General features: G+C 38.6%; 1 protein-coding gene across 1 annotated transcript; it reads left to right on the top strand.

The window, feature by feature from the left end:
* The first annotated feature begins 1130 nt into the window (after positions 1–1130).
* LOC108695942 (killer cell lectin-like receptor subfamily G member 1) lies at positions 1131–4091 on the top strand. The gene is made up of 5 exons (XM_041585153.1): positions 1131–1182; positions 1361–1531; positions 2442–2596; positions 3380–3489; positions 3941–4091. The coding sequence occupies exons 1-5, from the start codon at positions 1131–1133 to the stop codon at positions 4089–4091; spliced, it is 639 nt and encodes a 212-aa protein (XP_041441087.1).
* Positions 4092–14874: the final 10783 nt, after the last annotated feature.

Genomic DNA, 14874 nt, shown 5'->3' with positions numbered 1-14874 from the left:
ATAATGATTGCCTCCCAATAATCCCTGAAATGTTCTACAGCTTCTGCTCTCTCCCAAAAAATAAAATCCTGTCCCCTTATTGCATATAAATATGGGCGGCAGATCAGTGTACATTTGTAGGTACAGCTGGGGTCTTCAGCATTCAGTGATCCTAAGTTCTAATATATTCCTACTTCACTCTTCTCTTGGTCATTGTCATCTTCTACTTCTTCTCTTCCCTTCTTTCTTCTATATCTTTCTTTCCTTGTTGCTTCTCACTCTTTCTGTATTTTGAACTCTGTTCATGTACATTTGTTGGTGCAACTCTATTTTATTCTCTCTCCCCTCACCCTAGCCTCATATAATTTTTGAAATATTTGTTGTCCTTCTCCCACCCTTTTACCTTCTGCTTTGCACCTTAATATTGTTTGTGACAAAATTGTGTTAAAATCCAATGTCACAAAAAATTAAGGACAATGACCCCTTTTTAGCAGAACTCAACAACTGGGGCCTCCTCTGTGGTACCTTCTCTCTCCAACTCTTTTAGGGTTCAGTGCATTTGCATTTGCTTTATCATTCTATATTAGAAATCACCTCAGAGTTCTATGACCTGTATAAAAACACTTGGTCTTTGGCCTTCTGTTTTTATATGGTCATGAAACTCCTCCGTAACTTATAATATCCTTATATTTTACCAGAGGGGGTAGTTTATTCACTATATACATTCTACCTGTGTAGAATAAACTAGAGCAGAGGCAAAGAACTCCTTCAAACGCTGCACATAGAAACACTGTAGATTATAATGAATAATGCACCCCCTACCGAAATTTATAAAGATGTTGGAAGTCACCTCGGACATATGTGACCTGTGGCCTCGTGCTTTTATATGGTCACATAACTCTTTGGTGACTAGTGATGAAAAACCTCTGTCCCATTTCGCCAAAAAATTAGCAAAACTGAGCAAAAATGAGGAAAATTGCTAAAAATTTTTCTGACCCCAAATGCATTAAAGTAAATGGGTTTTTTGTTTTTTTGTGGTGACTTTTTTTGTCTCAGCAACTTTTTTGTCCATAGGCATTGATCAATGGGTGTTTTTTCTTATAGTGACTTTTTTATCTCAGCAAAATTTTGGAGAGTTTTTGGTTGCAGCAATGTTTTTTCTGCAGATGGAGAAGTATAAATTTTTCAGCAAATCCATGCCCAGTAAAAAAAAATTGTTCATCATCACTATAACTTCTAAAATCAATATAAATTACAGTAGGGGGTGCATTTTTCATTATATAATAATAGGATTACATTTATTATTTCCTGGTCTGAGCTATTCAGATCTTGCACCATTATGAGTTCTATATTCAGAAAATGATCTCCTGTTGTTGTTCAGTTTTGTCCCATAACACTAGTGATCAACTGGAATTGGACAGATGTTCAGCTGAACGACTTTCTCTGAACATCAGCTTGTTCCACAGTAAGGAACTGGAGCAGAACAGCACCCAGACAGCACATCGCATGGGCCAACTTGTCAAGTGTCTCAAACAAGCCATCTATGAAGCCGGTTTGTCCAAACATACAATATAAATCATGATATATTGTGTTATTTATAGTCATTCACACCTCCGGGAGGAGCATATTACATCATGATTACATCATGCAAGACATCATCAGGAACGGATTACATCACATTCCCATATTTGTTAGCTTCACTGAAACCAGTGGTTACACACACTAGCATGGGACTGTCTACATGCCCTGGCCTCTAGTGTACTCAATAGTATAGTACAATACACTAGGGGAATTGTAATCTCACATAATAGTCACATCAGAACTTGGGGACAAGCTTCTCCAGTTTATTATATCTGTCAGTAAAAATATTTTGATGGGTGAGGGTGGTCAGAATATGCTGAAAACAGGCAAGCCCATTTATTGAAGGTTGAATTTTAGTGGTTTTAGAGCTTTTTAAAACTACCATTAAACTCATTTTCTCTCAAACCACAAATGAAATGAAAATTATTAAAATATCCAAATATAAAAAGTTCAAAAACAAAAAAACTTGAATGATGCTCTAAAAATATGAAAAACTCTAAAAAATTTAGTTTTTTGGGCAATTACTTTTGGAAAAGGCAGATAACCTCTAAAATTCTGCATGGTTAAAAAAAAAGGTCCAGTTGGATCGGCGCAGCTCCAGTTGACGTCTATGGGACCTCGACTGCTTTTACTTGGAGAGTTTTTGTATTCAAGTTTTTTTTTGCCGTTTTTACACTTTATATATCTTCTAATTTTAGAGTTTTAGAGAAAAAGAGAAAAAATATGATTCCTGAAAAAAAGAAATGCTAATGTTAGTAAATAGGCTCCTTAGGATTGACCTGAATTTAAAAAAAAATTTGAATTTCGCACCAAATCCTGGATTCAGTGCATTTATTCAATTCCATTGTTCTTCAGTGACAAGGATTCCATTTCCCTTGCAGAATGGACCAGTAAATGCCCGTTGGGCTGGACTCTGCTCAACCAGCGATGCTATTTCTTCTCTATAGAGAGAAAACCCAGAGGGGAAAGTCATCAGTTCTGTGAGCAGAAGGATTCCCAGTTGGCATCTGTCAAGCAGAAGGACACAATGCTTCAGGTACCCACTGCTCATCTTTTCCTCTCTCACCAATGAGCAATAGAGACTTCATTTTGTCATAAACAAGAGGCACTTGCCAGTGGATTAGACAGTGAGAACTTTCCAGCTTTGTCAGGAGAAAGAAAGAGGCTGCTCTTATGTTCTTCTGCTTAGGAAATGTGGGAAAGGTTTCTAATTTTATTCCTAAGCAGAAGAACATCAGCCTCTTTCTTTCTCCTGACAACTTCCTTGACTACTTGCTGGTCAGACTGGTGGGAAACTGACCAGCAGGTGGCGCTGTTGGAACACAATTCATTCATATTAACAGTACATGTATCCTTTAATATCTTGGAATAAAAAAAAAAATTATGAATGTACATTGCAAAAGTGCACCTATTTTAAAGGTTTACTTATCCTTCAAAGGGATGTAGTGATGAGCGAAACTGTCCCGTCTGTCACAAAACCGCAACAAAATTTGCGAACCAGTGAAAAATTTGTAAAACGCATTGAAGTCAATGGGCGTCAAAAATAATTTTACGCACAACAATTACTTATGTGAGCGACAATTTTTTTTTTGCTCCAAGATGCATTAATGCAAAGATGCATTAAATTTTTGTCACAGTTTCTTAAAAAAAATTGCAAATGCTGAAATGCAGAACTTGGCCACAAATCCATGGCTGACAAAAATTGTGCTCATCACTACAAATATGTTCAGATGGACAACTGGAATAACTTTGTTATAAAATTGGAAAGAGCCGCTGCCTGTGTCATTTAATCTCCCAGTAAATCTGTATTTCCTTGCAGGGCCTGATAAAGGGCCAAAATGCAGTTTATTGGATTGGCTTGACACAAAAACGGGATCCACATGACCCCTATGCAGTAATGCAGTGGTACTGGCCGGACGGGACGATAGAGTAAGTTTGGAATTTCCGTAGTGCAGGTAGAAATCAGTTCCCTGAACCTCACGTCCAACAGACACACCATCAACAATAACAGAGGAATTAGCAGTATCTTTAACCACAAAGAAATTCTATAATAAAGTCTTTAAACATTACATTAACCCCCAAATGCATGTTAAGCCCACAATTCAGCAGGAACAGACCTCTATGTTTGGTAATAACTTGGACATAGGGTTGCCATCTGGCCAGTAATTTATTAGCCGGGGTGATAGAAATGATGGTTGATCCCAATGTTATTAATAGAATGGAAAGATAAATAGGAAGGGCAATATTTTTTTCCAAAAAAAAAGGTGGCAACCCTACCTGTACAGAGAGGCAGCATCAATCCATAGATATTCCCTTGTACTAAGCACAATTCAGCACAATATGATTTATTGTCATGACAATTTCTTTTCTCTATTTGTAGCACATATTTGCCCAATACAGAAGGCCAGTCCTGTGCCAAAATGGGCTCATCCTTGAGTGTCCATCCCTGTGATTTCCCCCTTCAGTGGATCTGTGAAATGGGAACAGCCAATTCCAATCTGTTTGAGAGAATGAAGACTTGTTACAGTTGAATAAGATTATTATATAATGGCATCACTTGGTTTCCGTGTGTCCTTGAACTGAGGGATGTGCCAGGGTAAGACTCACATCTGTCCACTGGAGTTGGATTCAATTGAATTTACTGAGGAGGGTTGGACTATGGAGAAAGTGACTCAGTGTATGTGGCGCTGTTCTTTGCCACCTGGCCGGTATTTTACTAGCCTGGCCGGTAAAAATGATGATTGATGTTATTAATAGGGAAAAAAGATAAATATATGGGATGGCCGGTATTTTTTTTTCTTCCCACCAGCATTTCTCTCTGTTTCTTTTCTTGTTGTCCAATGTCAGATGAAACAGTTTTGAAATATAATTCACTACAACAACACAGAGTTAGGTTTCTGAGCTCAGATTGGACCAATAATGTGGTTATTCATAAACATCAGTTTTAAAATGGGCCCTACTTTGTGGAACAGTTTAAGGGGGGACCTGTATCAGCACAATAATGTCCCATGTACAGAGTCAGGTTTGTACAGAATGGGTTTGCTGAGATGGGAAGATCCTGACTGAGCCCTGACCCCAATCAAAATAAACTCCTGTGAGATGAAAATTAAGGCTGAGGGGAGAGGCTGGGAATTAGTGCAGGTGGGGGAGACCCATCAACTTTGCCCAGGTCCTTAAAGAGACCTTGACAATCCCCACATACAGGAACCAGGAATTTTCCTCTTGAAACCCAGTGCTTTCCATGGGTCCCTGACCTGATCCAGGACTTTGCTGCAGGACACACTCCAACAGGCAAAAACAGTTCTGCTTCCTACAGATTTGGTGGGGGAAATAGTTGCCCTTTAAATAGGAGTCGGATTATGAATTATTGTAAGGTGATATAAAAATAACAATATATGTGGATGCAGGACATTTCTTTTCTATAGTTCAACTGACCAGAGATTTCAACCAGAGGATTTTAGTATCACACATAGAAACAGGCTGAGAAGGAAGGTTCTTTTTTTACTGTCCACGCATTGCATGATGGGTAAGTATAAAATGCCCACCCTCACCGTGTTCCCAACAGAAATGTACAATATATTATACGGGAAAGTAAAACCTGGGATACCAAAAAATGTGCCAAAATTATGACTTAAAAGACGCAAGAAACTCATTTAAAGGACTGCAGAGTCCCTTTCCCCCTCCAAACAACACCAGCAACACGCTACAGTATACCCCGATACCCCATGATAACCGTCAGAGTAAACCAATAAACCGTTTTATTTAATTATGGGCAAGCAAAATAGGGTGCAGAATTTTTACTCTGAGAACATGGATTCACTGAAGAGGCCTCCCACACCCCATAATATCATGAGAACAGGCAGGGTACCAGGACGGAGTTGATGGCCACCTCTGCCCACTTGGCTTTCTCTCCCAGGCCCTCTGGAAAGCAGGAGCATGCAAGGCTGGAGCAGTTGGGACACAGTGTTATTGTAAGGTAAGGTATCATAAAAACCCAGAGCAAACTCAAAGGCTCAGGTCTCAGCTCACACTTTGGCCTATAAAAACCTCTTTCTGTTACTCGGATGCCACCAAGTCTTAAAGTGAGGGGGGTAGTGAAGGGAACCATAACATATGTAGGAAGGATGGGGAACAGGGAGCGTAGTCGACGGTCAGGCCAATGTTAATATCAGCAATACAGGATCAGGAACCAGGAGCATGCTTACATCATGATTACATCATGCAAGACATCATCAGGAACTGACGACATCACATCCCCATATTTGTTAACTTCACTGAAACCGGTGGTTACATTAGGTCCCAGTCTCGACTTCTGCCTATAACAAGCTCCTTCCGCTACTCAGATGCCACCAAGTCTTAACGTGTGAGGACAAAGGGGAGAGTACAGGATCTGGAGCATAGTCAGGATAAACAGGCCGGAGTCAAAACCAGCTGGTAACACAGTACAGAGTCGGGATCCAGAAGAACTCGGAAGCAAACCATGCACAGAAGAGAGGCAATGGCTGTCCCCACTGCCCAACTTAACTACGATGTATTCTCACAGCTATAGTCTCAGGGATGCCCAGGGTTCTTGGAACCTGCTGACAGAGTCAGGGGGCATCACAATCTGGAGCAATAAAACAAAGTGACAGTAACAGTTACAGATTTTTATTAATGAGGACATTTCGGGTGATGATCAGGTTATGGGACAGACGGTAACGGCTCTAACGGCATCTTTCAGCTTTCTTCTCACATATGTATTTCAGTGGGTCGGAACATCTCTCAACTCCAAGGGTCGGATTCACTGTAGCACAATAGTCGGTATCAGAATGAGGGAAAGCTGGCCTATAGAGAAAAGCAGGAGAGATTATTCAGTTCAGTTGGGTCTATAGGGCAAAGCTGACCTCTAACACCTCTTTGATATGTAAATACTTTTCACAAATGAGGCCCTGGCATTAACTTCCCTTACATCCAGGAATCCCTTTGCACAATGTGCCTAAACACACAACTGACTTGCACCAAGTATCTTGCACTTATTCTGAGCAGAAACATTCCTTGGATGATGCCACTTTCCAGTCTCCCATGATTCATGTCAACCCTCCATATGTGATACAACCTCTCTTACATTACCAGCCAATCTATAGCAGTACAAGGGATATGAAATAGCAAATGCAATGTTTGCTCTAGGACTTGTAACTATCAGTTGTTGGCTTTCAGTATTACCTGCTGATTGGTTGCTATGGGTTACTAGATCAGGAGCAAACTTCTGGAGTCAACTTACTCAAATGAGCCATCAGGCCATCTCCATAGTAAATATGGGAATCGATCTCTTCTTTCTGCTGCTTTTAGTCCAATCCAATAAATTGAATTCAGAATCCGTATGTAGCACTTACACGGGAAAGACAAGAACAGTCTTACATATTGTTCATCCAGTATCAATAGAATAATGTGCCGTAAATAAACTCATTTGAATCTGATACAAACAATGGAAACACTGAATGGCAAATGCAAAACAGAAGCTGAACACTAATTAAATCACAGACAAGAAGTTATTGTTGGCAAATTATTTGAAGGCTTATTAAGGGATCACATTCCAAATTATGTCCTGGAGAATTGCATTATGGGTAAGAATCAGCATGAAGGATAGGTCAACACAAATTGAATATAATTTTATGAATAAGTAAGAAGGAAGCTGGGGGAGCAGTAGATGTGATCTATTTGATACTGTGCCCCACAAACGACTGCTTTCTAAACTAAGGTCTGTTGGGCTTAATGAAGTCGTTTGCACGTGGATAGGAAACTGGCTACAGGATCGGGTACAGAGGGTGGTTGTTAATGGGACATTCTCTACTTGGAGTAAGGTTCTTAGTGGGGTCCCCCAGGGCTCAGTATTGGGGCCACTTTTATTTAACTTGTTCATTAATGACTTAGGGGAGGGTGTTGTAAGTAATGTATCAGTGTTTGCAGATGAGACAAAACTATCAGCCCAATTAATTCCATCCAGGATGTGGCACTTGCAACAGGATCTTGACTAACTGGCAATCTGGGCAGCTAAGTGGCAAATGAGATTCAATGTTGATAAATGTAAAGTCCTGCACCTGGGATGTAACAATATCCACTTATACCCTTAATGGGACTGCACTAGGCAAATCCATAATGGAGACGGAGCTTGGAGTCCTTGTAGATAATAAACTTGTCTGTAGCAAGCAATGCCAGTCAGCAGCATCAAGGGCAAATAAGGTCTTGACTTGTATTAAATGGGGCAGAGAGTCACGGGAGGAGGGGGTCCCACTGTATAGAGCACTGGTAAGGCCCCATCTAGAATATGCCCTACAGTTTTGGTCTCCATCACTCAAACAGGACATTATTGTATTAGAGAGGGGACAGAGAAGGGCAACTAAGCTGGTAAAGGGAAAATCTTAGCTATGAGGAAAGACTGGCCAAATTGGGGATGTTCACTCTGGAGAAGAGGCGCTTAAGGGGAGATATGATAACTATGTATAAATATATAATGGGGTCATAAAATAATCTCTCTAATGTCTCATTTATCGTTAGGTACTTCCTTCAGATACAAGGGCATCCATTTCAATAAGAAGAATTTTTGGAAAGGATTTTTTTACAGCTTTTTACAGGCTGATACATTAGATAGGTATAAGGAAGGGTCGGATGCTTTATTCACCAGTAGCTCCTCCCAGCAGACAGGAGGGAGCCAATGAGATTAGAGGAGGGAAAGGGGTGTTACAGGGAGAGCTGGGAAGTGAATCAGTGGTACAGGCTGATACATTAGATAGGTACAAGGAAGGGTCGGATGCTTTATTCACCAGTAGCTCCTCCCAGCAGACAGGAGGGAGCCAATGAGATTAGAGGAGGGAAAGGGGTGTTACAGGGAGAGCTGGGAAGTGAATCAGGGGTACAGGCTGATACATTAGATAGGTATAAGAAGGGGTTGGATGGTGTTTAGCAAGTGAGGGAATACAGGGATATGGGAGATAGCTCATAGTACAAGTTGATCCAGGGACTGGTCTGACTGAATCATGGAGTCAGGGAGGTTTTGTTTTGCCATTCTCTTTAATGCTCCAGGTTCAGGGCAGTTATTAAGTGGAACAGATCTACAAACTCGAAGAATTATTGATTAGAAGGGCCCACAGCGATGTTGAACCTTGAACAAAAGAGTCTAAATTCAGCAAATTGCCATTTGTCTTTTGTAGGAGGGAAGGATGGGAAGAAGCAGTGTCAGTTCCAGGTTTGCCCTTTAATATTAATAAAACCCACATACGCTTAAAATGTCATCCTGTGCTTTCACCATTGACAGATTTGCCCCCTTGGAGCCACAAAACATCTCACTTTCTGCCCAGGTCTTTTTATCCTCAGAAAAGAAGTAACAATTCCCGTGCACTAGGAGCCATCTATATGGGCATGTGGCCCTGAGCTCTGAATATGGAGACAATGAGACAAAGGGAGAAAAGTGTATTTTAACAATCAGTCACTATACATGCACTAATGTAGACTATAGACAGGAGGTAAGTGTTGGACCCTCTGGTCCCTAGTTCTTGTTTCTAAATCTATAGGTTTGAGCTATTTCCAGGCTGTAAATTGGGCTCAGATAAAATATTGAATTTGGTAAAGGACTAATTATATATTTAGTCAATCAAATGAAATCCTACAAATGAATTAAATTTCTCTTGGCACCACACAGATAAAAGTATGACCCCTCTATTTGCTGAAGTAATTGGGTGCCAGGCCAACTGAATTGAAAAAGTGAAAAATAATCCAATGTGGATCAGTATGGGGTTATTTTTTTCTCAGTACCCAATCCCTATGCTGCTCACCAAAGCCCCGGAATACAATTTTCATCATACAGTCGACTTTCTCTTCCGCTGGGCAGCGCCTCCCACTTATTTTCGGATCCGGATCTGGATTCTTGCTCTGGTTCAGGGCCAAAGGCATTTGCTCGAGTGCAGTTGTGTTCTGAGCCAGACCAGAACCTGAAATATATGCAATAGAAACAATCACCCGAGATATGAAAGCGATATTGACACACCCAAAAATTAGCATTTTCCAATCTCATCTAAATGAGACTTGTAATATATTTCCATATGAAATTGTGCATATCATTGGAGTTGGCAGATTTTTGGAGTAAGAATAAGGACTTATTCAGTAAGGAGATTTATTACATACCCTACACTATAAAACTCACAGTCTGTGTTCCACTGGGGAACGAGTCACTAAATATAGTCAGGGGGCCACAAGAATTATATTCAACTCAAGGAAATATTGTTATCATTGTGCAAAGTTTTACATTAAGGCTTCCTTCTTCTTGGTATTAAAGTTCCCCAAAAATGAAAATAATGAATTATGATTGTACAGCAGTTATTTATATGTACAACGAGAGCAGTGGTCCTGTTAGTGTTAAGCCTTGCATTATCAAAGGGAATATTAAAATATTTTTGAAAATAATATTTTTTCTATGTTCACTTTGATACTGCAGGACTTTCTGTCCCAAGCTCTAATGTTTAGTTGAAGACAAAATGAGCTTTGTTTGGAGATGAAATAAAGGAGTTGAGAGCAATCGCAGCACTTAATGAATAGTTTTCATTTTGTAATATTTCTAGCAATTTAAGCAACACTGAAAAAGCTGGTTTACCTGCTTTGAGTAATTATTTAACAATTCTTGCTACCTAAACAATTCCTAATATTTTCTCCTTAACTCTGCCCATCCCCTCATTGGTTCCCTGTTGCTCCCAGGATCACGTTCAAATAATTTTTCCAAACTTCAAAGTTCTTTAATCTCTTCAAAACATCCCTGGTGCCCCCCACACTTACACTTCTTTTTCCCCATATAATTGCTTCTCCCATACATAACTTACAGTTCATTCCAAGCCACATAATAACTGCACATAAAATGAGGAGCACCAGCGTGAGACTGAGCAGCAAGGATCTTGATCTGGAACATACAGGGGCTGTTGGGGTAGAATAAAACAGAAATAATGTAACTAAACCAGATGATTATTAATGATTACATTAACAGGTATTTTGGAATATTTTGGGACAATGAATGGGAAAGGGGGTCCTGGGCCATCAACTTTACATAAACAATTATAAACATAAGCACCAAGTTATCAGTTGCTGTTGGGCCTTTGGTTATCAGTGGAATCCTCTGATGTGTAGATTTACCTTTGTGTTGTTGTCTCCCTGCTCTAACTACTGTTTAAGTCCTGAGTCAAGATTAACTGAATAATGTGGATGTAGTAAGTGATTGAGTGGCTTCTGGTTAGAGAATTTTTGTCATTAGTTACAGCAAATCTTGGTGTGGACAAATCACTGATTGGCTGGTTTCTGTCTGTAGGACCTTTACCATAAGATAAAGCCAGTCTTAGCTCTACTGAAGGATGTGGAACAGTCAGTCAATGTACAGCTTCTGTTATAGGACCTTTGCTATTAGCAAGAGACAATCTCAGTTCTACAGTCAGTCATTGACTAGTTTCTTTTTTTAGGACCTTTGCTGTTAGATAAAGTCACAGGACAACCCTTTTGAAATAAAAAAAAACAAAGTGGTATAAAGGGGATCCCTTTATTGGCTAACTAATATAATCATAGCAAGCTTTCAGAACATTTTAGTTCCTTTTTCAAGCTGATAAAAAAAAGGAACTAAAATGTTCTAGATCACCTTTATACCACTTTTGTTATTTTTTTATTTCAAAAGGGTCGCCCTGTAACATTTTTACTGGCTAACACTGTACAGCAACTTGACCTGCTATTAGATAAAGCAAATCTCACCTCTACTGTTGGGTGTGGAACAGTCGCTGATTGGCTGGTTTCAGTTAATAGGACCATTGTATTATTATCATTATTGACATGTATTTATAAAGTGCCAACATATTTTGCAGCTATGTATTCTGGGGAGTATTATACATGGAATTGACTCTGTGCCATCCCACTATATATTCTGGGGGTATTACACATGACATGTGTGGAGATGACATGGTGAATTTATTTTGAGTAGATAAGTACCTTGCTTAGGTTGGGCTCCTCTTCCAGAATTTCCAGGCGCATTGCTCCCTGTTAGAAATCAGAACATTGGGTGGATAAGAGCAAAGAACTATATTGTCTTTCATTGACAATAACAATGGGCAATCATACCATGTGTAGTTACCTAAATCGTAATATCTGGGTTGACACACTATATATGTGTGTATATATATATATAGTAATAGAATGCTGATGCACACCAGGATTTTTCTTTAAAATTAGTTTACTTTATTTAATCGACGTTTCAGTCCACGTCTGGGACCTTTGTCTTGATAAAGGTCCCAGACATGGACTGAAACGTCGATTAAATAAAGTAAACTAATTTTAAAGAAAAATCCTGGTGTAAGTTTATCTAAGTGTGTGCTCAAGCCTATATATAGGAAATCAGTTGATAGTCTTAGGGGCAGGTTTATCAAAGGTCGAGGTGAAGTTTTGAATTGAAAAAACTTAGAATTTCGAGCTATTTTTTGTGTACACCGACTAGGGAATAGTCCAACTTCGATTCGAATTTGAAAGAACTTCGAAATTCAAAGGTCGAATTTTTTTGAAGTACTTTAGGCGGCCGATTCATTAACTTCGAGTGAAGGATTCGAAGGTAAAAAGCTTCGAATTTCGAAGTTTTTTTGGGCTACTTCGACCATCGAATGGGCTACTTCGACCTTTGACTACGACTATCGAAGGATTCGAAGTAAAAATCGTTCAACTATTCGACCATTCGATAGTCGAAGTACTGTCTCTTTAAAAAAAAATTCGACCCCCTAGTTCGGCAGCTAAAAGCTACCAAAGTCAATGTTAGCCTATGGGGAAGGTCCCCATAGTCTTGCCTAAGTTTTTTTGATCAAAGGATATTCCTTCGATCGTTGGATTTAAATCCTTCGAATCGTTCGTTTCGAAGGATTTAATCTTTCGATCGAAGGAATAATCCTTCGATCTACGATCGCAGAATTTGCGCTAAATCCTTCGACTTCGATATTCGAAGTCGAAGGATTTCAATTCCTAGTCGAATATAGAGGGTTAATTAACCCTCGATATTCGACCCTTGATGAATCGGCCCCTGAGAGATAAAGAAAATGGTAAAAAGGAATGAGATAGGAAAAAAATAGGATAAGTGATAATGATAAGATATAAACATTGTACAAATATAAATGAAGGTATAGCCGGCAGCAGAAGAGCTTACATTAAAGGAAAGTCAGCAAATTAGATTCACATCAAGGAGATTTAAGGCATCAGGGTTGTCTGATAATGGATTTGGAAAAGGATTTCCACGTTTTCTATAGTTAATTAGAGTTTTTATTGCATCATATTGTATTGTATTAGATTGCATTGAATTTTAATTTCATTATATTGCATTGCGCTATATTATACAGTTTTGCATTGTACTGGATTATATTGGATTATATTGCATTGGATTGCATTAAATTGATTTGCATTATATTGTATTATATTATATTGCATTTAATTGTATTGTATTATATTTCATTATAATACACAAAAGCCATGAATATCTTGTAAATTATATCCTTATAAACGGTGAGTTCTGATGTCATCAGTTATAAACGGTGAGTTCTGATGTCATTTCTGTCACATGACTCACTGAAACGTGTGTATTATAATAAATAAAGTTCCCCCAGTTGCAAAATATGAGGATATTAATTGTAATGAATTATATTGTATTATATTATATTTGATGTCGTTTTATTGCATTGAATTATATTGCACTGAATCAATTAAATTGTATTCTATTAGCTTACATTATATTGTTTTGCATCAGATTGTACTGAATTGAATTGTATTGCATTGATTTATATAATATTGGAGTATATTATATTGTATTTTATTGAGCTAGATTATTGTATTGCATTATATTGCACTGAATTATATAGTATTATATAGTAATATTGGATTGAGTTAGGTTATATTGCATTATATTGAATTACATTGTTTTGCAATAGATTGTATTGCATTATATTACAGTGAAACCTACATTTTACATTCCCTGATATTAAGATTCCCCTCATTTTACGTCATTTTTATGCGGTCCCATCTATAAATTATGCATCATACCTTTTCCCTGATTTTCAGTTTTTCCAGATTTTACATCGAATTGGGCGTTCGATTGTATAAAATTGGATTGTATTATATTCTGATGGTTTATATTCTATTGTATTGCATTGAATTGTAGCTCCAGGATTCCATTTATTCCCAGCATCAATAGGTGCAATGCACTTGTGCCCAAAGAAACGGTTGCAGAGACGTGCGGCTATTTGTGCAATGCCCCATGCAGCAAAGTGCAAATAAAACCACAATTGGCCATATTTTTTGCAATTTGCACACTGTGTGGATCATATTGAATGCACGTTATTGCTTTGTATTGCATTGTTCAATATAATGCAACACCATTTAATACAACACAATAGAATACAATTCCATACATTAAAATATAAATGCTATGAGATTCAATTAAATAGAAGGAGCCATGGGGGTTCCCACCATATAGAGACCCCCATAGTAATAACCCAGGGAGAGAGTGAATTGTCTCTAATCTGATGTGTGGAACGGTATGTGATACTATAAGTATTTCATGCAGATTTCAGTATGTGTTGTGATGTTGCACTGGAGCCCATCCAGCGATGTGATGGGGAGATCTATCAACTTTACAATATGGGAATTTATCCAGTGTAAGAATTGGTTCTAAGACAGAACTAAGGACATAAGTACAATTATTAGTGAGATTGAAATTAATAATATGTTTAATAACTGAGATTTGTTTTTCTATAAAATACAGTCAAATACATACGAGTGTTCCCATAATAATATAATAGTCAGTGTACTCCCTGCAGCTCACTAGCAAGACTCCCAGCAAGACTCCCTGCAGCTTACCTGTGGTACGAGGGGCGCAGAAGTGAATTCTCTCAGATTCGGGGGCCAGGTGCTTGACTTGAGCATAAGTCACGTTCATGTTCCTCTCCAAACACAGAGTGTGAGCCTCATGGTGTGACTACAGTTTGTGCTGGTTGGTGGCCGGAAATCTGCATTTACTGTGAGATCTAAAGAACTAGAAAAAAGATTCTTTATTGTGCTTCAGTCTCACTTCTATCCATAGACAATCAATAACAAACAAATATACTGTAGCTATGGGACCTGTTATCCAGAATGCTCGGGACCTGGAGTTTCCAGATAACAGATCTTTCTATTTTTGGATCTCCATAACTTAAAGGAGTGATTCACCTTTAATATAACATCTAGGGGTCATTTACTTAACCTCAAATTTATCTGGTCGGCTTTTTGGGGCAAAACTGGAATTTT

This window comes from Xenopus laevis, chromosome 1L (genome assembly GCF_017654675.1).
Source record: "Xenopus laevis strain J_2021 chromosome 1L, Xenopus_laevis_v10.1, whole genome shotgun sequence".
Lineage (NCBI taxonomy): Eukaryota > Metazoa > Chordata > Amphibia > Anura > Pipidae > Xenopus > Xenopus laevis.
This window is presented reverse-complemented; position numbering and strand designations above follow the sequence as displayed.

What these genes read in the sequence shown, in the direction of transcription:
- LOC108695942 (XM_041585153.1), top strand. Translation starts at nt 1,131, where the DNA reads ATGTTTTTTCTGCAGATGGAGAAGTATAAATTTTTCAGCAAATCCATG. An exon ending in TTTCAGCAAATCCATGCCCA is followed by an intron (nt 1,183 to 1,360) that starts GTAAAAAAAAAT and finishes GTTGTTGTTCAG; the next exon opens with TTTTGTCCCATAACACTAGT. An exon ending in AGAAGGACACAATGCTTCAG is followed by an intron (nt 2,597 to 3,379) that starts GTACCCACTGCT and finishes ATTTCCTTGCAG; the next exon opens with GGCCTGATAAAGGGCCAAAA.